Here is a 22052-nt window from a genome sequence, read left to right on the forward strand (position 1 = left end):
CACTCCCACCCCTAGCCTCCCACCTCTGGCCTCCACTCCCACCCCTAGCCTCCCACCTCTGGCCCCTTGGGGCTGGGCTTCTCCTTGTTTACTGCATTCCTTTAAGGAATGTCACTGGCGGGCAGGCTCCGGGGCTGGCCTGGCTGGCCTAGCTGCCTCTCAGCTCCTACCTCCTTCCCCTCCAGCTCTGGACATCCTCAGGGCTGCAGGCCAAGGCAGCCGCGGACCCAACAGGCCTTCTGGGTGTGGACTCCAGGAAGTGTACCATACACAGGGGTGCGCCCTATAGTCAAATCTGGTGTTGGACCGGCCTGATCCGGACCCAGTGCCGGGAGGGAAGGGACAGGGAGCCAGGAGAGCCACCAGCAGAGGGCACAAACTGAGCAGAGGGCACATGTAGCCCTGGGGCCTGACTGAGAACCTGTCTCAGGCCTGGCCCCCTAGGGAGACGGTGTGAGTAGTCTCGAAATGCTCTACGGCTGGCCCTGCTGAATGGCAGGGCCCTGGGTTGTCTTTCCAGAAGTGGGGTGGAATCACATGCATTCAGTCTCCCGTAACCCCAGCCCCTTGTCGTACCCCTGACTCCGCCCGCCCTGGGCCTTGGAACATGGCCCCTGCTCAAGGAGGGCCTCTTCCCCCTGTCCACAGTGCTGGGATGTAGGGTTGGGGATATGTAACAAATCTGGACCAGACTGAGAAGGCGAACATTCAGGGCTCTCCAACCTATGGCCAGACTGGACGCTGAGGCTGCTGGTATTTCGGACTTGGAATCTGTCTCTGCCAGTGTAAGTAGTGGGAGTGCCGCCTCTTCACCTCCAACATCGACCTCGATGTCGTTTGTATTCACCACTCACTTATCTGTGCTCAGCTCCTTATTCTACCAGCTTTCTAGAGCCTCATCATTCCAAAACTAACATTTGGCTTCATTTGGTGGCCATCATTCCCCCATCCGCTCATTCATTCAACAGCTATCAAGCCTCTACGGTGCACCAGGCGCCGTGCTATCTGCGGGGGTCCAGTGAGTAGACGCCATACTTCCTGGCCACCGTCCTGTGGGAGAGATGGACAAAGGGACAGAGTGATAGCAGCCAAGACTGGGAGTTGTGGGGGAGGGCCCCGGGCTGGGGCTGGGGGGCCCGGGGTGACTTCCCAAAGCAGACCACGTGCGATGCTTCATTGTTTCAGAGGTTAGCCAGCTGAGAAAGGGGTGCCAAACCGCTGTAAAGGACCAGAGTTGTAGGATGGGGCCTGGGAACCAGGGCAGAGCAGGTGAGGCTGCAGACAGCTGCCTCTTCCTCAGCACGCAGGGCTCCTTCCCCGCTTCGCAAACTCCTCCTCCTCCTTCAGGGCAGCTCAGGTGTCTCCCCCCTTATGGAACCTTCCTCAGTGGGCTGGCCTGGCTCTTTGCTTCACATGCATTTCCTTGCCATGAGGACTTGCTCAAGCCTAGTGTTCGCCTCAGTCGGCAAAGCCACGTGGTCCCTCCCCCGTGCAGCCAGCTCTCCTCTGCAGCCCTCCTCCCGGGCTTCTAGTCATTGCCACCTTCCATGTACCCTTTGGATTTCTTCTTCCAAGCCTGACGGTTTCCCCATCCCAGCACCTTGATTTTTATTCTCATGAGGCTGTCTTCCCCTTAACCCTGCCTTAGCAAGAGCCATGGGCCCTTCCCTCCCAGCTGGTCCCTCCTTCTAGCCTGGCCATGAAATCCAAGGGAAGGCCAGGTGCCTCTCCCAGCTCTCCGGAGATTCCTGCCCAGGTATCTCTGCGTCCCCAGAGCTGAGCCCAGCACCCGGCAGAGTTGTCACTCCTCAGGCGTGCGTCTGACAGAATGATCAGATGGCCAAGTGGCTAACATCAGGTCTGTGTCGTATGCTTTGCCAGGAGCACCCGGCAGGAGTCTGGCATTCATTCATTCCTTAGTGTCTGATGGTGGGGAGCGTAACATGGGAGTTAAGTTCTTTGTAGAACCCAAGCGATCCAAGCTTGAACTCCAGTGACTTGTTTAAGAATGACACCATCTGCAAAATGGAGAACATGTTACCACTGACCCCCAGAAGCCCTAACTGCCCCTGAGCAACACTGTCCAAAAGTGGGTGAATTTTCCGTGGCTTATTTCTAAGATGCTATCATAATGTGATGATCACTAAGACCACGATAAAAAGCCTGTCGGGAACAGTGGGAAAGGAAGACCTTCTGATTATGAGGGCTCCGGCTTCCACTGGCCAGCAGCCCGAGGGCCCTCACCCCTGCCAGCCATCCCCCAAGCTTCCTCGCCGGGAGGCTGGAACCTCTCCGAGCCGTGCCCTCCTCTGGTGGCCGTGCAGAGGACTGAATTAGACGGGTGACTTAGGTAAAGAACTTAGCACAGCGTCTCTCACCTTGTAAACGCTAAATGAATGGTGGCCGCGGATATTGGGATTGACGGTCTTATTTCAGTGCTGGGCGGCCGGGGGTGAAGGGCTATCTGCACCAGGCATTTGGGTGACAGAATGGCTTGGCATGCAGCCCACTCACACACGACAATGGAATATAGAGGTAAAAAGTTCAGCCTCTAGAACCAGAGTCCTTGCTTCCTCGCGTAATAGCGGTGTAATCTTGGGCTTCCGTTTCTTCTTCCGGGAACCAGGGATCAGGGCAGTAACTAGCCTGCAGAGCCGGCGCGGGGCTGCGGGGGTTCCTAAGTCCATGCGAAGCAGTAGCACATCGATGAGCCCTCATTAATTTAGCGATGGTTTTGCTGGAGAGGAGAGGTATTAGAAAGCTATTGTGGACTGAGGATTTGGGGCAGAGGATTGAACTTGACTTCTCCAGTGGACCAGCAGCCAGGGGTGGGGAACATGCCCTTTAGAGGTATGGGGCTCAAAACCATGAAACGAGCTCCTTCGGTGTTGGAGTGTAGTTTCTTCACTGGGTAAAGGGACAGCCCGAGTCTGCCTTGCCCTTCCCCAGCAAGCTTGGTGCCATTCCCAGACCTTCGGCCCAACCAGCTGTGAACATCCCGCCAAGTGGTCTGGAGCCTGCCCACCACCCCGAGAGTTGATTCACACGCCCCCAGCAGGCTGGTCCTGGAGAGCCCGGGCAAGCCAGAGAGAGACCAAGCAGGGTGGGGACAGGGTAGCAAGGGGCATCTGGGATGTCTGCAGGGAACAGCTTTTCTTAGCTCTGTGACTGCATGAGCCTTGGCTTCTCAGCTCAGAGCTTACCAGGTGCACACGTTCCCCCAGGGAGGTGCCCTAGATGACCCCTCTGGAGCCCTGGTCAGGTTGGAGGCTCTTTTTGGCCCACATTCTTTTGGGGGACAAGGGGGCACAAGCCTCCAACACTACTTGCCATATTGATTAGGTGTGGATTAGTGCTCACACCATCAACCCACAGGACTTCAGGCTGGGAGCAGAAGAGGGCTGAGACATCTGCTGGTCCCTGGCATTGAGCGGCCCTACCGGGGTCACCTGGAGGGGTTCTCTCCAAGCCTGACCCCTGCCCGTTTCTGACGTTCTCCAAGCAGATTATTTGGGGCTGGTGTACTTTGTCCTCATCCCAACAAGCATTTACAGAGGCACCTGTGATGTGCAGGCCCCCATGCTGGGCATTGTCATCCTCCCTCCCGCCTTGCTCAGGGGCTGAGGGCTCCAGACATGCAGTCATGAGAGTCCCAGAAGGCATGATGAGAAGACAGTTTTGCAGCCCCTACACCAGATGATACAGTCCCACCCCAAAATTAGGAATTTCATTTTGAGCCCCTGTTTCTTAGGGGATTTTTGTGGGTTTTTTTTTTTTTTAAGATTTTATTTATTCATTTGAGACACAGAGATACAGAGAGAGAGAGAGCCTGAGCAGCGGGAGAGGCAGAGGGAGAGGGAGAAGCAGGCTCCCTGCTGAGCAAGGAGCCCGATGCGGGGCTCAATCTCAGGGCCCTGGGATCATGACCTGAGCCGAAGGCAGACGCTTAACGACTGAGCCACCCAGGCGCCCCTCTTAAAGGATTTTTGTTTTAAAGATTTTATTTATTTGTCAGAGAGAGAGCGCAAGCAGGGGGAGTGTCAGGCTCCCAGGACTTGATCCTATGACGCTGGGATCACAATCTGAGCCGAAGGCAGCCGCTTAACCAACTGAGCCACTCAGATGTCCTCATATACTCCAGTTATGGGCAGGAACTGAGTGTACACATGGGTCTTTGTGTATAAGCCCTTGAACACTCCAAAAATTATGTTTCCAGAGATGTGAACCCAAGGGGTTAAAGCCATACTCTGCCCCCATTCCCTATTGCCTTCCTCCTTCTTGAGCCCATCCTGTGGCGTTCCCAGTTTCCTCACAGGCCCCTGAACAGCTACAAGGGATGAATAGAAGGGGACTCCTCAGAACTCATCTTGCAGGGGCCAGTGGAGACAATGTTTCCCTACACTGGGGGCTTTGAAATAGGGGAAGCAGACCCGGAATGATCCGAAAAGGGCCAGGGCTGGGATAACCAAAAAAGGGGGTTTCTGGGAGATGCCAAGACCTTGTCCCTGAGCCACCACCAGAACAGGAGTCAGGGAACATCAGTCTGGGAATGGTTGAGAAAGGGGCTGCCGGGCCTTTTTAGGGAGCCTGCAGTCTCTGGCCAGCCTGAAGGGATGCCGTCAGCTGAAGCAGTAACTCTCAGCCAGCAGGCTCCCCTGCCTCACACCGGCTGCCCCATGCACGTCGATGTCAGCTTGTCGCCCTGCTTGCCGTGCCTCCTAATCTGTGAGGGCAGGACTGCCTTATGTAGCACTCTGTCCCCAGGATGGTGGTGATCCCTACCTCCTGATGGAGGAATGAGTCAGGTCACAGGAGGCGTTTGGAGGGGCTGGCTCTCGAGAAGCCCCAGGCCCACACAGGCCCCAGCACTTGTGGTCCCTGTGGGGGCGGTGACACTTGCTCCCATCCCACTCCACCCCTGCCTCTGTCCCCGTGGGATTGGGGGGAGCAGTGGGGGAGAGCTCCCCAAGTGACCTGGTCCCTTCCCGGCTTCTAGCTCTCCAGGCGGCTTTCCAGGGTTTGAGACGTGGTCATTTCATTTTTCACGGAGAAGTATACAAAATGCAGTTCCATTGACCACTGGGTAAGTGCTTAATCTGAGCCTTCCAAATAATACTAAGATACTCAGCAAGGGGCCTGGGGGCCTCAGGCAGGAGCAGACGAGCCCTCCTGCCTGCCGTGGGCTTAAGTGCTTCTCACAGGGAGGCCTGGCCTTTCCGGCAGCTTATCTCCGGTTCAAGCCCTTCTCGGTACCAGGTCCTTTGCGGAAGTCTCCTTACAACCACTGGCAACCGAATGACGAGCTCTGGATGGGTCAGTTCCGTCCTGCATATGAGAGGACAGGTTCAGAGGAGGTCTGTAACCCGCCCAAGATCACACAGCTGGTCGAGGGCAGAGTTGGGATTTGCACACAGGCCAGCTGTCTGCAGAGCCACTGAATCCCCCTGCCACCATAGGGGGGACGCCTTCCGAACAATTCCAGCTGTCCTGGCAGCTCTGGAGGGAACCTGTAGCTTCCGAGGGGCAACATCAGTTGTTTCAGGATCTGAAGCTCTACTGCGTAATGTACAGAATTGTCAAATCGCTCTGTGTGCATCTGAAATTAATGTGACATCGTGTGTCCACCATACTTCAATTAAAAAAAAAAAAGAAAGAAAGATCAGGGAAGCCTGGTTGGCTTAGTTGGTAGAGCATGTGACTCTTGACCTTGGGGTCATGAGTTCAAGCCCCACATTGGGCCTAGAGCCTATTTAAAAAAAAAAAAACAATCTGAAGCTCTGTTTCATGAGCTGGCCTAAGCCCCAGTGGAGGACTTTTGCCCCGCAGACCACCAAGGGAACCAGGCCTTGCTGTCCCTCCCCAGGACTGCCCGCTCCAGGAATGACACTTTCCCAGAAAGGCAGTTGGCCCTCCTGAAACTTCTTGTCAGGACAATCTAGAATCTTTCTTCTTGGTGGAAAACAATAAAAGAGTTGGCATTCCATGCAGAATGAGGCAGGAGGCTGCAGGGAGGGAAGCTTCTTGGTCCCCACAAGCCCCCAGCCCTGCTACCTGCCCTGCCCTTGACAGCAGCCTTGTAACGGGGCTGTTCTCCCGGGGGACCTCTGGCACACTCTCCAGCCTGCGGCCAGCTCCTCCCCACCTTGTCCTTGCAGACAGATGACCCTGGCAGCTGTGGGGCCTAATACCAGGTCTCCAGGTGGCTGGAGTGAGTGGGGCCAGGGCCCCAGAGCCCTGCAGGGCCAGCTTCATGGGAGAAGCAGGGGAACACGATCTTGTGCCCTGAGGCACGCTGAGGGCTGGTGGCGAGCACTGGTGCAGGACCAGGGAGAAGACACGGTGGGGGGTTGGAGCACTGAAGGGACTGGGAGATGCCACAGATTTCCCCGATGCTTTCCTATGAAATACAACCCGATCCACGAGAAACAAGAGGCAGGCTGTAGTCCAGAGCCAAGTTAAAATGCCGGCGTCTAAGAAGCTCAGACCCTGAGGCCTCTGTGCCATCAGGAGTTCAGCTCAGGCCTGGGACAGAGTCTACTGAAAGCAGAGTTGCAGACCCCAGAGTCCCTGCCCTGAGCCTGGAGCTTGAGCTGACACGCTGTCGCTGCTTCTAGACAGAAGGTCTGAGGGCTGTGTCTCACCAGGCAGCCCCCGGGGGGACGCAGCAAAAGACTGGCCTGGAGGGGCGCCTGGGTGGCTCAGTCGTTAAGTGTCTGCCTTCGGCTCAGGTCATGGTCCCGGGGTCCTGGGATCGAGCCCTGCGTCGGGCTCCCTGCTCAGCGGGAAGCCTGCTTCTCCCTCTCCCACTCCCCCTGCTTGTGTTCTCTCTCTCGCTGTGTCTCTCTCTGTCAAATAAATAAATAAAATCTTAAAAAAAAGACTGGCCTGGAGCCATCTGAATTGACATCACCTCAGCCTTGCTTTGGGGATGGAGCAAAGGTGCCTGGATTCATGGCAGTGGGGTCCCATGTGAGGGGTGCAGCCGCTGCCAGTCACCCCTGCCCTCCTAGGCCAGGGGCTGGGGCGAACTCGACAGACCCAGACCTTCCAAGTCTTGTTGGAGAAGCTTTCCCCAGGGTGCATCTGGTCTTGGTGCTGTCCCTTGGGGAGGTCTGCAGACTCTCCCCCTTGCATGGGCCTCAGGCAGGATCACTCTGCAGGCGATGTGCCATAGGAACTAAAGAGAGGGCCTCGGTGGTGGTCTACATGAGCTAATAGGTACCAGGGGGCTGAGGGCTGAGCGCAGCACACACAGGGAGTTTGGCCTTCCCTCGGCAAGTTCTCATTTTCTAGGGACTTCCGGGTAGACACTTCTTTTCCTCTCCCCCTTTGGCAATGAAGGTGGCAAAATGTTCTCTTCTCTGGTCAATCAGACAAGACTTCTAGAGGAAGTAGTATCTGAAGGCCCAAGGTAAGGGAAAAGATGCCATGTCAAACCTGTCAGAGGCATTTAACTAGGATCCCAACCCAAGTGGCAGACAGAGCAACACCATGAGGCCACAGGTCTGGAGCAGATAGAGGAAGGGAGCTGCTTCTCACCTCTGAGTCTGATTGCTAGGTCCCTGCAAAGTCTCACAGGTTGTTAGAGGTTTTCAGAGGTCATCCTCTCCATTCCCCTGCCTCTATGAAGGATTGCCAAATCACCCTTGGCCTTCCCCTAACCCTAAAGCTTTCCCCAAAGGGAAAAACAATTATGGCTGCTTTGATCTCTCATCTAGAAGCCTGTGGACCTTTGCTCTGTGGAAGTTCTTTGTTATATCTAACCTAAACCCCTCTTGCTATAAGTGATGAATGGTGGAGTGAGGCCGAGAGACAGGAAGACAAGCAAAAATAACCTCTGGAGGTCGCCAGGATGCACCACCAGTTCTAGAAGCAAAAGAAGTTGGCTTGGACGCCCTTTCAGATAAGCAAGAAGGAGGCAGCTCTGCTATGTGCTGAGGAGCTCGCTCACCAGAAATCTCAGCCCTGGGAGGACGCTGGGCTCCTTCTCCTTTTAAGGCAACATCTGAGCTCTCCGGGCTGCACGAGCTGCGACAAGCCCCAGCCCCACTCATTCCTGGCTATTTGGAGGAAACCCATGATTAATCAGCTTCCCCCCCTCCCCCGCCCCGCCTGTTTTTCATTAGGTTCTTTTTAAAGGGCTGGAACACCTCCTCAAGAACAGACACATGACAGATCCAAGCCAACTAGGACCCCAGTGTAGGGGGAGTACCCTAAGAGGGAGTGGGGAGTAGTGCTGGATGAAGACCAAGGGGGCAGGTCAGAATCTAGGGTGTCAGGGCAGAGAGAGGGTTAAAATGTTGGAAAAGGAGTCCTGATGGGAGAGCAGGGGAAGGTTCTGAATGGGAGCCCTGGTCGGAAAGCGGGATGGCTTTGACTGGGAGAGGAGGCCGCTGCCAAGCAAGGTCCTGGGGGTAGCAGGGGCAGCAGGGGCAGCTAGGCACACCTGGAGGTTCTGAGGGCAGGTGGAGAGGAGTGCCTTGGCCCTAATGGGCAAGGTTGGAGAAGGTTACATTGACTTGGCAGCTGCTGGTGAGCCGGTCAGACCTGAAACCCAGTTTTTCCTGAACTTGCTGGTTAATATCTCTCTGGCTTCCCAATTTCCCTCTAAGTGAGGCCTGTGGGCGGCGTGGGAACTGTGCAGAGAGCAGCTGGGCACTGCCCGGTGGGCGCTGAGAAATCCCCAAGGGCGTGCATTTGGAAGGGGAGGGCAGGAGTCCCTGCCTTGGGGGCCTGACCTCTGGAGCTTGGGCGGGACTCGCTGGAGAGGCTGGCACCCAGCTCTCACCTCCATGCTTGTGAAGTGGATGGAATTTGAGAAGAAACCACTCTGAGCTGGGCTGGGCTGGAATTTCCTGGCTGAGCTGAGGCAGATGTTAGGTGTGTCCTAGCGGGGCTGACCCACTGGATCTCCTCGTTCACCTTATGTTTGCATACTCCAAGCCTCCCCTTCCTTTCAAATCAAGGTACGGTAAAGTCACCATCACTGCAAGGGTGATCTGAAGGGTCAAATCCAGTTCTCTGGGAGCCAGAGAAAGTGAGAGGGCATCCTCTGGCCCTTGCTCCACCACCGAAGCCCCAGAGAGTCCCCTCCGTGCAACAGCCCCCATGGGGCAGGAGGAGAGAAGGGGCACATTCCTCGGCCCTCCCTCACCGGGCCCTGTGTCCCTTGGCTGCCTGTTGTGATTCTAGCAGAGGAGCCAAGGACTTTTGCTGCTAAATAAACCCTGGGGCTGGTCCCCAATGGCATGTGTTTGTGGTGCAGGTACAAACTGTTTCCATAGGACCAACCAGCTCTCCATTCCGTCCCGGCAGGGTGGGGGTGAGGAAGCTGGGAGGGCCGGGGTGCCCTCCTCCTCCTCCTCCCGCACCCCAACCGGGCACTCGTGAAAGAAAGAAAACCTTTCTAATAATCAGGCCATAGTCTCTTCCTTTTAAAAAACAAAACAAAACAAAACAAAAAAACCTTTAGGAAGGACATTCCTTGAGGTCCCAAGGATTGCTCCAGGTTATCTATCATAGTTGGACAGTTTAATATCTAATCTTAGGCAATTCTGAGGCTTCTTTGGCTCTTCTAAAGGGGGTAGGAAGCAAGTACTCTCAAAATAAGGCTCAGACTTTCTGCAACTTCGTGGAAGAAGACACAGGGCCCCACGGAAGTACAGGACAGCCCATGTTGCGCGTAAAATTCAAGACTTTAATGCAACTCAGCTGACTCCCTTCCAGGCCCCCTCAACAATTTCTCAGTGTCTGTGTGGTCCACGCAGAGTCACAGAATCCTAGATCCAGAATCTGGCAGGGTCTGCCTGAGGTCAGCTCACTCAGTGGACTCCAGGGCTCCTTACAGAAAGGTGCTGGTCCTCAACAAAGTTTTTACTAAAAAAATAAGCACAATACTATGGGCTCTTCGAAAAGCTACCCATATCTGACGTAAAGGTATGGGCTTTATTCTGTTAATGTCTACCTTCTTTATTGTAAGCTCCTTCTTGTTTCAATGAGAGAATGATGGTAGATCAAATTTAGAAATATCTTTAATTGGTAAAATAAAATGTTAGCAGCCCTCTGTTGGTCCCTCCAACTTTTTTATTCCTTTGAAAAGGTATTATCTGTAAAATTCCAGCATCTGAGGACCACTGACCTACCTCCCCTTTGGAAGCAGGGCCAGCGCTAGGGTGAGGCACGCGAGGCACTCGCCTAGCCCAGAGAATGGAAGGGGGCACCCAAAAGCTCAGCGATCTGATATTTTTAAAAATTGAATTTAATGCCAAAAAAAAAAATCCATGACAACCAAAAATTCAAAATTTTAAATAAAGACAGAAGCAGTATAAGTGATTTTTCCTCTTGCCTCGGGTTCCGACGCGGCTCAGCAAGGCACCACTTGGAAGCATTCCTGCTAACTCACCCATGACAGAAAAGGGCAGCTCTGGGTCTGAGAACCCCCTGGGGAAGGACCTGCCACAAGCCCCTCAGGTGTTCATCTTGGCCCCTCACGACCCTGAGGTTTTCTTGAGTCTGACGTCAGCCTGTTCTCTGCAGCTTGAATTCCAGATCCTCTTAGGGTGTTCTCAATGGACATTGCCCTTTGGAGGTTCCAGGGCAGTTATATAAATGCTCCCCACACTTGTCCCCATACTCACTCCTCTCCCTCTGTAGCCAGCTCTTCATGTTTATTTTTCTTTTCTGAATTCTTAGGAAAGCAAGCAAGTGGAGACCAAGACAGATGCCAAGAAAGGAGAAGAAAGGGGCAGAGATGCCAGCAAAAAACCCCTGGGCCCCAGACGGGACTCAGACCTGGGGAAGGAGCCAAAGAGGGGTGGTTTAAAGAAAAGCTTCTCAAGAGACAAAGATGAAGCTGATGGCAAAAGCGGAGAGAAGCCCAAGGAGGAGAAGCTCATCAGGGGCATTGACAAGGGCCGGGTCCGGGCTGCTGTGGACAAGAAGGAGGCAGGGAAGGATGGGAAGGGAGAGGAGAAGGCAGCAGCCCCAAGGAAGGAGGACGAGAAGAAAGGCAGTGACAGGAGCGCAGGGACAAGCAGAGACAAGGACAAGAAGAGAGAGGAGAAGGAGATAAGCAAGAGAGAGGACGACAGGAAGGCAAAAGGGGAGAGTAGGAACGCAGACACCAAGAAAGAGGGTGAGCGGATGAAAAGAGGAAGTGGGAACACAGACACAAAAAGGGAGGAAGAGAAAGTGAAAAAAGATGAGTCCGTAAGCGAAAAGGAACCCAAAGAAGAGAACAAGACCCAAGCGCAGGAGAAACCAGCCCCGGCTTGCCCCACCAAGCCCTCTGAAGGGCTTGCCAAGGCAGAGGAGGAAGCAGCTCCCAGCATATTTGATGAGCCTCTGGAGAGAGTGAAGAACAATGACCCAGAGATGACCGAGGTGAATGTCAACAACTCAGACTGTATCACAAATGAGATCTTGGTCCGGTTCACCGAGGCCCTGGAGTTCAACACGGTGGTCAAGGTGTTTGCCCTGGCCAACACACGCGCTGACGACCATGTGGCCTTCGCCATCGCCATCATGCTCAAGGCCAACAAGACCATCACCAGCCTGAACCTGGACTCGAACCACATCACAGGAAAAGGCATCCTGGCCATCTTCCGGGCCCTCCTCCAGAACAACACGCTGACGGAACTCCGCTTCCACAACCAGCGGCACATCTGCGGTGGCAAGACCGAGATGGAGATTGCCAAGCTGCTCAAGGAGAACACTACCCTGCTTAAGCTGGGCTACCATTTCGAGCTGGCTGGGCCCCGGATGACAGTCACCAACCTGCTCAGCCGCAACATGGACAAACAGCGACAAAAGCGACTCCAGGAGCAACGGCAGGCCCAGGAGGCTGGCGGTGAGAAGAAGGATCTGCTGGAGGTGCCCAAGTTAGGGGCCCTGGCCAAGGGCTCCCCAAAACCCTCCCCCCAGCCATCTCCAAAGGCCTCGCCCAAGAACTCGCCCAAGAAAGGGGGCGCTCCAGCTGCTCCGCCCCCACCCCCGCCTCCCTTGGCCCCGCCCCTAATCATGGAGAACCTGAAGAACTCATTGTCACCAGCCACCCAGAGGAAGATGGGAGACAAAGTCCTCCCCGTCCAGGAGAAGAACTCCCGCGACCAGTTACTGGCCGCCATTCGCTCCAGCAACCTCAAACAGCTCAAGAAGTTAAGTAGTCGCGGGCCTGGGCCAGCAGGGCTGGAGGAGAGGGGAGCCTGTCTGGGGAATGGGGGCAGAGCGGGCCATGTCAGGCTGCAGGCTGCGGACAGACTGCCGCGCCCGTGTGGCATCTCCAGCCATCGCAGCCATCCCCCTGCCTCTGGGCAGGCCGCCCCGGTGTCCATTAGAGGGAGACTCTCTCCTTCCTGTAAGGAGCTTCCTTTAGCCTCTCACTCCATGCCTCTAACTTCACCACCCTGCAGCTAAACCAGGGTCTCCCAGAAATGGAGAAACAGTCTCTGTCTAGTAGTTCTGCCTCTGGTCCTGCCATTAAGTCTTCTCTTCCCTCTTCCCAGAGCAAAAATTATCTCCCTTTTATGAATTCCCTCTGAGGACCAGCCAAGTCCTACTGATCAGTGTATCCCAAAGGTCTTTGGGAGATTCAGCCCTCGGGAGGGTCTCCCCTGTGACTAATCAGTGCCCCAGACACATGAGCCATCCCTAGAGACCCTGCTCCTCAAAGTTTCCCCTTCCTCCACCTCAGGCGACAGAGGCCATGGTCATCTGCCTGTCGGACTGGATGGCGGCAGCGAACCCTAGCCCCACAACATCATCTGGGGCTAGACGCCGCGACATAAAGGACAACCTCAGTTGTAATGCTAGTGGTCATTTGATGACATCCAGTTTTTACAGACAAGGAAAAATGCTTCATCTGTGTCCACAGCTCATTTATTCATTCCACAGACATCTATGGGGGGTCTGGTTTCCAGAAGGAAGGGAGGCCAGATGAATTCCAGAGGCTCCTTTGCTGAGCTCCTTTCTCTAAACTGTCTCTGCTTTGCCCTTACAGGTCGAGGTGCCCAAACTGCTTCAGTAGGACCAGACTGCCAGGGGGCACCATCTGCCAATGCCAAGGCTGCCCCGGCCTCGCCTCCCAGGGCCGCACAGACCCCCCCCCCCCCCCCCCTTGCTGGCCCGCTGTGGATGCCCCTCCTCTGCCATGGGAGAGCATGAGGCTTGGCCACACTCAAGGAAGGATGCCTTCTGTCTTCTCACTTTCCTTTTCTTGTCTCTGAGGCTCTCCAAAAATTTCTTTTATACCTGGAGCTGAGGTTTCTGGACAAGAAGAGTCCTTTTAGCATATCACTGAGAAGAATGCCATGCCTGGGGCCCAAGTAACTGGCAAGTTGCGAAAGGCCTGTGATCCAGGGAAGATGTCCTCCCAGGACCACATAACCAGCCCAGCCCCACTGCCCTCCAGGGCCAGGATTCAGGCCTCTGAGGAGCCCTTGGGGCAAAGCTGCTGGGCCCGTGGCCCTCTGTGTGGGACAATGGCAGAAGATTGAGAAGGGCATGAGGGCCCAAGGGCAGAAGGAGGCAGGGCTGAGGATACCCTCAAACCCCTCCTGGGCTAATCAGAGGACATGGCAGGGGCAGCTGGCCTGGTGGGGAGTGGGCTCCAGCTGGGAGGAGAGGGACAGACAGCAGCTGGTCCTGAAGGTTTGATGCCAAAGCAGACATTTCCCTCACACCCACCTGCTGTTGTATAAATAGCTGTGTATCTGTTTTTCCATAAGATTTTGATAATATATACAAGCCTTTAGTTGTGAATGACTGTGCCCCACCTCTGTACTGTACTGAGGGTCCTGATGCTCACCCTGGGCCCCATGGAGGACTTGAGAAGCTCAGGTTCCCTGCCATGCCATCCCGAGTTGACCACATAACAAGTTCATATCTGCCGAAAGTCCAGCGCAAGGGAAAGCCTCAAGCCTGGGTAGAGGGCTCTCCACTGACCGGGTTGACCGGGCCAAGGAAACCAGGCCTTAGCTAGGGTCTGCTCCTGACCATTCCTATTGCCTGGAGTCATTAGCCAGAGCCGCTTTCAGGGGTGACAGGGCAGAGTGAAGCACAGGGCCCTGGGATGGCTATATTAGGCATGTTCAGGGGATGCTCATTCCATGACTCTTCCTAACTGTGGGCTTGGGGCCAGCTCCCCACAGCAGTCACAAGCCCAGGAAGGCAGCCATCTCTGAGCAGGCAGAGAAGTGAATGACCATTTGGGGAGCAGCCCCCACACCAGTGTGCCCAGTGATCCATCTCATCCCCCCCCACTCCAGCTGCAGGCTGCTCTCCTGACCTAACAGTGTCCCTGTGCCCTCCATCAGGTGTATATCAAAAGCATCTTCCTGACTTGATTGCGTTAGAGGCACTAGCACCCCTTGGCACTGTGGAACGGCCACCTTGGGTCTGGCTCACTGGCAGTTTTCTCTGTCTCGGGGTTTTGTCCAACAGCAGGGAGCACAGCAGTTTCACCATCTCTGGGGTGAAGGAGGGGGCGTCCCTGCTATGAAGGAGGATTGCTGTGCTAGGTCTGACCAAACGCAGAGGCAGGCTAGTCGTGGTAGCAAAAAGCTTGTATCCCAGGGGACACTCTGCGCCCCTTCCCCTCTACCCACTTGCCTGTCCGCCCCAAAAACCGAAACAAGGGCTAGGCCCGGGGGGGGGGGGGGGGGGACACCTGCTGCCCCCTGGACCTCAAAGGGTGTTAGCTGGAGCTGAGTGCAACCAGTGCTTCCATTTACCCTGTGTCTGTGGTTGCCAGGCCTTGGCAAGATGCTGCAGGTCGCTTCAGGTGCTCTCTCAATTCTGGAGGTTTCCATTTTGCAGATAAAGTTCAGCCCAGAGAGATTAACCTACAAGTCCATGATCACACAGCTAATAAAAAGAGAGCTCAGATAGATCTCCCGCTCTTAGAGTCACTTCTGATGAGAGGTCCCTCTCCTCCCCTTCCTGAACTGAGATTCATAATGGTGCCTCAGGAAAACACTGAAAGCCTAACCAAACCCAAACGACGGATCTCCAATAGCCAGACCACACGCACACGCACACGCACACGCACATGCACACACACACAGTCCTCGGGGGTTGGGGGCTGATGAGGTCATCCTTCCTCTGGTGCCTTAGAACCTGATGCGGGAGCGCAGCGCCACCTGCGGGCAGGCCGCGTCCCGGGTTCTCCCGCCGCGCCAGGGGCGCGCCGGAGCTGCGCTGGGGGCCAGGGAAGGTGGGCAGATGGGACGCAGCGCCGGGTCTGGCGGGCGCCTTCCCGCCGCCTGGGAGGGGCGGGGGGGGGAGCGCCAGGCATCGAGCGGCCGCGTGTGCTCAGGGGTCGGCCGAATCCGGGAAACGGGCCACACTCGCGGAGCCGCGTTTCTGCGGAGTAGTGCACCCACAGCCGCCCACCTGCCCCATCGGCCTCCGCAGGCGCCCCTCTGCCCGGTTTCCCTTCCTGAAACCCAAGGTGCATGAGCCGGAAAGGATCTATCTTCGTCCGCACTCGCCTTTTACAGGGAAGAAAATGAGATTCAAAAGCAGCAAATGACTTGAACAAGTTGATGCATACGTATTCAAACTACGTCTCTTGCCGCCGACTGCACCCTACCGACCTGGGCCAAGGGGGTCCGTCCCCCCCTCCCCTCGCCAACCCTGCCCCGGCAGGCCCTCCGAGCCGCCTCACCCTGGCTGGCCCCTTTCGTTTCCAGGGGCCACATCCTGGGTCTCCCGTTCCCCCAACGGAGGGCGTCTTTTGGGGCCCGCCGCCACCCAGTGTTGCACTGGCTTCTCACCTGCGGGCCCCGCCCCCGCAGGCCTTGGGGGACCCCGGGCTAGGTAGGACCGAGGCTCTGGCGCTGGCCGTGGGCGGGATGGCGGGCGCCTCCCCGCCCCACTTCCTGTCGCAGGAAGCCAGTGAGCGAGGGGCTCAGTCGCAGGTGCTGTGAGTTGGGACCATGGCCACTCACACGGCCTTCTTTAAGAAGCAAAGATCTGGACGCCGGTCACCCACTGAGAGTGGCTTCCGGACCACCAGGACGACCAAGCCTGTTGTACCATGTGCTCCCCACCCCTCTGCAGGCTGGTCTCAAGCCTGTGGCCCAGCTACCGCTTTAGCCTTCCGGTGGTGTGGGGGCCAGGCCGCTGGCCTGGGAGTCCAGCCTGGTGATGTCTCACTCCCACCCCCTTGCCCTGTGCTCTACCTGCTCTGCCTGGCCAGTGTGCCTTCTCCAGGCCTCTAACTCTTCCTTTATCCCACCTACCCTCCCTCACTCCTTGCCTGAAGTGTCAGCTGTCCCAGCTGCCTCCATTCTATTCCTCTCCCCCCACAGTGCTCCCCTTTCCTTTCTTGGGGCCCCTTTGTATCCTCATTCACCTCTGCTCCAGCTCTCTCCCTGCATCTGAACCCCTGCCCTCACCCTTTGAGCGGTCTCCCCCTCCCCTGCCTGAGCAGGCGCCCAAGAAAGAGGTGCCCTGCTTTTGTGTGGAGTGCTGCTCTCCCTCTGTGCCTCCCAGACCTCCCCTTACGGTCCTCGATGTGCCCTCGCAGCTCAGGACCCCGTTTACACCACTGGAGTGTAAATCCTTGAGGGTCACTGCTCCTCCCACCCTGTATCTTCCCCCCATTTGTCGGGTGCCTGCTTGGTTTTCAGGGGTGCTAGCTGCTGAAGATGATGGGGAGGGGCAGCTACAGCTCTGTTCTCCTGCTGGCTGTTCCCCTGGTGGTAAGCAGATAAGATGGGGTCATAGATGGAGAGCTGGAGAGCTTTGCAAGAGATTCAGCGGGATTGCCCTATTTACAGAGCTAGAGGATGTGAGAGGGGCCTTCTCTCTGCTCGGGGCATGTGAAATGCCCCACTCTCTTGTAGTTTCCCCCTTTTCTTTAGAATTCTCAGTGCTTTGCAGAGTTAATTGACTGGAAATGTTGGGGAGGGGAGACTCCACCTTCTGGGAGGCAGCTATGACTGGGATAAACCTGCCTTCCACCCCAGTCAACAAAGCAATTTTTAATTGGCCCCAGATTGTGGATTTAAGGATAATTAATTCAGCCGGGCATGGCCATGCATTCATTTACACCTCTTTCCTTAGGGAAACTCAAACCTTATCCTACCAACCTCCTCCCCCTCTCAGCTTCGAGAGAGGGGGAGAAGGAAAGCAAGCGAGCGAGAGACTGACTGGTGGTTCCAAACCTTGAGATGAGCTGGTGACCCTCTCTCCTGAAGTGTGAATGAAGGCAGAATTTGCAGACTAGAAGCCAGGACACTGTAACCCCAGCTCCCGCCTCTTGCCCCCACCCTCAGAGAGAAGGTGGATCTGCAGCTGTGGCCCCAGCTCTGTCCCCCCTGCCCCCCACCCCAGCATTAGCCTTCCCTCTCTGGTCAGGTCCAGGGGCAGACTCTCAGGCCCCCCTGAAAATTTCATTAGGAAGGGGGGAAGCTGTGAATCCATGGACAGAGGCTCTGCCCATAGTGGTTTCTGACCCTGGCCTAGGAGCTCCCCCACTCCAGCCTGTGTGACAAGAGCCTCCCTGACAGTATATGGGTGCCAGAGGGCATGGTTAGCACAGGGGCCATATGCAGAACCCAGCTGGAAGACAAGGCTGCAGGGCTGGAGGACCTTGGGTGAGGGAAGGAGGGGCTGAGCATATGGTTGTTGGGGAAAGGAGACCGTTGGTTGGTGGTGGTGTTGCCAAGCCAGGATGGCACTTTTCCCACTTGAATTAAAAACTATAAAACTTCTTTCCCTACATCTGTCACCAGAGAAGTCCTGAGAGCACAAGGACCCAGGTCCTCAGGGAACAAGGCAAAGGTGAGGGTAGAGCTTGGTGCATAGGCATCTCCAAGGGTGGAGGGCGTCTGCCTGGCTCAGCAGGGGCCTAAGGTCTTAGGGTCCCCTGATGACCCAAGGCAGCTGACAGCAACACCTTGCACCAACCTCTTGGGTGGCCCAGTCTCTCCGCTTGGCTCCTAGAACCTCTCCGATCAGGAAGGACGGACAGGGGTCACAGTTTCATTTCGTATTTCACCCACATGACAGCCCTGAGGCATTATCTCCATGGGATAGCTGAGAAAACTGGGTTCAGAGACATGCCCAGGGTCAGCCAGTTTCGGAACCCACCCGTGAAGCTAAGTGTCCCCGAAAAGGGGAAGGTGCCTTTGTAAAAATTTGCAGTGCCTTTTATGTCACAGGGGCCTGACCCCTAGTGCAGAACGTCTGTAACGCAAATGAGCATCCTCTTCCCAGCTGTGGCAAAATCCACCTCACTGGCTTTGGGAACCAGCTCAAGGGGCCCTCAGCCTGAGGTGGTTCTGCTTACAGAAGCGGGGGAGGGTGCCTTGCCGGCTGGGAGGATGTGGCACTGGCAGCCCTCAGGGCCCAGCTGAAGGCAGAGCTCCTGGAAGGTGTGGATGGGCCCAATGAGGCAACCGACATGAGTTACAGCTTTACAGCTTTAATCCAGCAGTTGGAGCCCTGGCCGGTGTGGCAGCCGGGAGCAGGGCTTCCGCCCACTACTGATGGAGCCCACAGTGAGCAAACAGGGCGGGCCCCAGCGTTCCTGGCTGGGATCTTGGAAGTCGCGGGAATCTGAGAAAGCAGGGGCTTTGACCCAGGCTTTCATGTCCTTCTCTTGTCCCACGTAAAAATAGTCCACTGACCCCAAGCCCTCCCCACCCACCCCTCATTCACGGCCAAGTTCCAGCTCAGCTCCTGGTCTACATCCCTGGGGCTCCATCACCAGTAGGACCCAGGGCTTGGCTTGGTCTGGGGCCTGCTGAGTAGAGGACCCTTGCCCACCCCCAGGGCCAGATGCAGATACAGGAGAGGGGCATCACTGAAGGGGCAGCAGAGAGACAGCTGGTTCCTCAGGCTCCTGGGTAGGAGGGCTGTGGTGGCATATAGGGGGGAGGAGCTGAAAGCCAAGCAGACAGGGTAAGGGTCAGGGGTGGCACAGGAGGATGGGAAGTGACCCCCAATTCCAGAGGCTTGAAGGATCCATGGGGAAGAGGTAGCCTGGATGTTTCCAGCTGAGGCAGAAGTCTGGGAGAGGGACTCAGGGTGAGAAAAGGGTAGGGGAGGTTCCAGCACGGAGGTGGGCGGCAGGCAGGAGCAAGGGGCTCCAGATCGCTCACTTACCTGCAGGGTTGTAGATAGGGGGCCCAGCTGGGTAGAGTGGATACTGGGGAGCAGGACCACTAGGAGGGTACATGTAGCCAGGCTGTGGGGGTGCGGGGCCAGCTTTGGGGTCCTGGGGGTATGGGTACACTGGCTGCACTGGGATGCCTGTCATTGGAATCTCCTGGCCTAGGTGGGGGACAAGGATCAGCATTCAGAACTCCACCTCCATGGTGAAGCCGCCACCTCCTGCCCTGAAACCAAGGTAAGCCCCCCCGGGCCCCTGCTGTCTGTTCTGGGGGCTCCAGGCTGGCCACCTGCTGCGTTTGCCTCCCAGACATTGCTTGGCAGAGCTGAGCGGGGAGCTGTGCACGTGATCCCAGCGGGGCAGTCTGTGTTTAGCAGGTTTGCTCCCCTCAGCAGGTTTCAGAAGCCTCACGAGCCAGAGAACACAGCTTGGGAAATGTCCCACTTAGGCAAGGACAGGGCAGCTCCAGGGTCTGGTATCTTCTAATCTAGCAGAGCTGCCTCTCAGGGGGTCCGCCCTCAGCCTTTTCCTCCCACACTGATCCCCCGGGCAGCGACACCGTGCCCACGCCCCTCAGGGTTGGGCATACACTCGGTCACATGCCAACACTCAGGCACACAGTCCACTGTAGACTAGAGTACATGCAATTAATGCTCACCACTACAGACCCCCCCGTGTCCTTTCCAAGAGTCCCGTGCATGCACGTACCCACTGCACCACACCGCTGCTGACAGACGGCCGGCCGCGCACATCTGCACGTTCACATGCACGCATGTCCGCCCGCATACTCACGCCCGCTGTTCACACACGGCCCCGGCACGTTCTCGTCTCTGCGGTTGCAGACTGGCAGGTGTGTGTACACAGCGGCACTCGCTACCACGCAGGGCGCACGTCCTGGAACTGTCTGGTGCCCAGCGCAGGGCCCAGCCCCCTTGCCCCCCGTGCCCCCCGTGCCCAGGACCGCCCGTACCTTCGAACGGGCTCTGCAGATGCTGGCGCCGGCGGTACAGGTAGCAGCAGGAGCACAGGAAGCAGCAGATGGTGGTGGCCACCACCGCCACGAAGAGGATCACGGCCGAGGCGATGCCTGCTATGGTCTTGGGACTTTAGACAAAGAACAGGTCCCCTCACCTTCCAGCACTCGTAGGAGGGACTCCTCATTATGGTGGCCATAAAACTGTGCTCCAACTCCTGGCCAGCAGGGGGCCACAGCAAGCTGAGATTTGGGGTTCCTTGAGGGGCTCTGCCCCGACCCTGTGGAGGAGATCTTAGGGGACCTCCACTTCCCAGAAGACCGTGCTGCCTGGCTGGCTAGTGTGAGGCATGCCGGGATTTGTAGTGAGCTCCCCACTTCATCGCTCCTACATCTACAACTTAATTGGTTAGACTTGGAACATGTTAGCACTGAAAGGCACCTTAGAAATAACCTAGAGCCCTTTTCTTCCAACCCCCCAATCACGCAGTCTCCTTACACCTTTTATGTATTAGCAGTACCTTTCAAAAAGAAGTTTGAAACCACTAATTTTGGCAACCCCCTCATTTTATGAATTGGAAATAATGACCCATGTGAGGATGAGTCTTCCCCACAATGACACAGCTACGGAGACGTGGACCTGGGAATCAAACCCAAGTCCCCTGCCTTTCTGCCAGAGCTTCTTCCACAAAGCTGCACCCTGTACCCACCCTACCCACCACCCAGCGCAAGACCGTTAATACGCCCTTCCTGGACCTTCCAGGCCCCTGCACCAACACCCACTTTGTCACCAAGCTGAGTGCTAGGTCTGGGCTAAGGCTGTGGAGGTGGACATGGAGAGGGGCAGGAGGGAGACACGGAGGAGGGGAGGCCCGGGCAGGCCTCCTGAGAGGAGGATGGAGGGGGCGTGGGTGGAGGCGGGGGCCCACCTGAAGGCCAGGCAGTGCTTCTGCTGCCTCTCGGTGATGAGCAAGGTCAGGTCTCTGCAGCAGTAGCGCTGGTAGCAGGTCCCGCAGCAGAAGGTGAAGAACTCGCAGTTGAAGCCTGGATGCCAGGAGCCGTTCCGGTCCAGGTACCACAGGCAGTCCTCGCGGGCCAGCGCTGCGGGCGGGGTGGGGAGGGGGTGGGGGCGCATGGCCACCAGGCCAGCTTCCCGTCCGCCCTTAGCCCCGCTCCCCGAGGCTCCCAGCCCGCCGGCTCCCGGGACGCGGGAGCTGACCCTCGTCACCACCCTGAGGGGCTCCGCCCCTGAGCCCCAGCGGCCTCCCTCCGGGGCTGACCCCCGCGCCCCGGGTCAGCTTCCCATGGCCCAGCCTCCCGGCCGGGTCTCCTCCCGCTCCCTGCGGACCGGCAGCACCCAGGGGAGCCCCGCGCCCACCCCCTTACCCAGGGGAGCCCCCAGCACCAGGAGGGCGGCCGCGGCAAGCGGCGCGGCCCCGCAGAGCCCCGGGGGCCGCATGGCGGGGCTTGGGCGCGGCCGAGACCGGCCGCCTGGAGCGGGGAGCGCAGGACGAAGCCGGCCGGCGGGAGCTGCTGCGGGGCCCAGCCCGCCGCTAGGCTCGGTTTCCTCTCCCGCCTCCTGCGAGGGCGGGACTAAGGCCCGGGCCGCGGTAACCCTGCCCCCCTCGCTCCGCGCCCGGCCCAGGCGGCCACCCACCGGCGACGCCCACCCAGCCCGGGCTCACACTTCCCCACCCCCTCACCCAGCCCGGTACTGTCCTGCGCCCCCGCCCCCGGCTCCACGGTGGCTCCTCCCGCTCGAGCCACCATGGCCACAGCAGGCCGCTGGACTCTGCAGCCGGGGAGGCCTGGCCGTGCCCTGGGCCCGCCCTCAGCCTGGGCCCAATCAGTATCCCGGACCCCAGAAGCCCTGATCCTGGTGCCATCTCCGAGTGCCCAGGCACATGGGCCAACCCTAGAGGGGCAGGGCCCGACCTTCCCCTGTGCAGGACCTCCTCT

General features: G+C 57.3%; 2 protein-coding genes across 2 annotated transcripts in view; one reads left to right on the forward strand and one right to left on the reverse strand.

Annotated features, from left to right (window-relative positions):
- Positions 1 to 13103, forward strand: part of LMOD1 (leiomodin 1) — a 40220-nt gene extending 27117 nt beyond the window's left edge. The window contains exons 2-3 of the mRNA XM_032422503.1: positions 10693 to 12156; positions 12998 to 13103. Coding sequence (XP_032278394.1) covers positions 10693 to 12156; positions 12998 to 13024 — 1491 coding nt within the window. The 3' untranslated portion in view covers positions 13025 to 13103. The remainder of the gene's footprint in view (positions 1 to 10692; positions 12157 to 12997) is intronic.
- A 1743-nt stretch (positions 13104 to 14846) lies between these two features.
- On the reverse strand, positions 14847 to 22052 carry SHISA4 (shisa family member 4). Its single transcript, XM_032422504.1, has 5 exons — positions 21480 to 22052; positions 21023 to 21194; positions 20091 to 20224; positions 19114 to 19281; positions 14847 to 18889 (listed from the first exon to the last, which is right to left on the reverse strand). The coding sequence occupies exons 1-5, from the start codon at positions 21550 to 21552 to the stop codon at positions 18843 to 18845; spliced, it is 594 nt and encodes a 197-aa protein (XP_032278395.1). The 5' UTR covers positions 21553 to 22052; the 3' UTR covers positions 14847 to 18842.

This window comes from Phoca vitulina, unplaced genomic scaffold (assembly GCF_004348235.1).
Source record: "Phoca vitulina isolate PV1807 unplaced genomic scaffold, GSC_HSeal_1.0 scaffold26, whole genome shotgun sequence".
In the NCBI taxonomy this organism is placed as follows: Eukaryota; Metazoa; Chordata; class Mammalia; order Carnivora; family Phocidae; genus Phoca; species Phoca vitulina.

Bases quoted from the DNA above. Each gene is read 5' to 3' on its own strand.
- SHISA4 (XM_032422504.1), bottom strand. From the start codon at position 21,552: ATGCGGCCCCCGGGGCTCTGCGGGGCCGCGCCGCTTGCCGCGGCCGCC. The intron at 20,225-21,022 runs GTGGGCCCCCGC...CTTTGTCTAAAG, and splicing joins AAGCACTGCCTGGCCTTCAG to TCCCAAGACCATAGCAGGCA. The intron at 18,890-19,113 runs GTAAGTGAGCGA...CTTGGCTTTCAG, and splicing joins CCCTATCTACAACCCTGCAG to CTCCTCCCCCCTATATGCCA.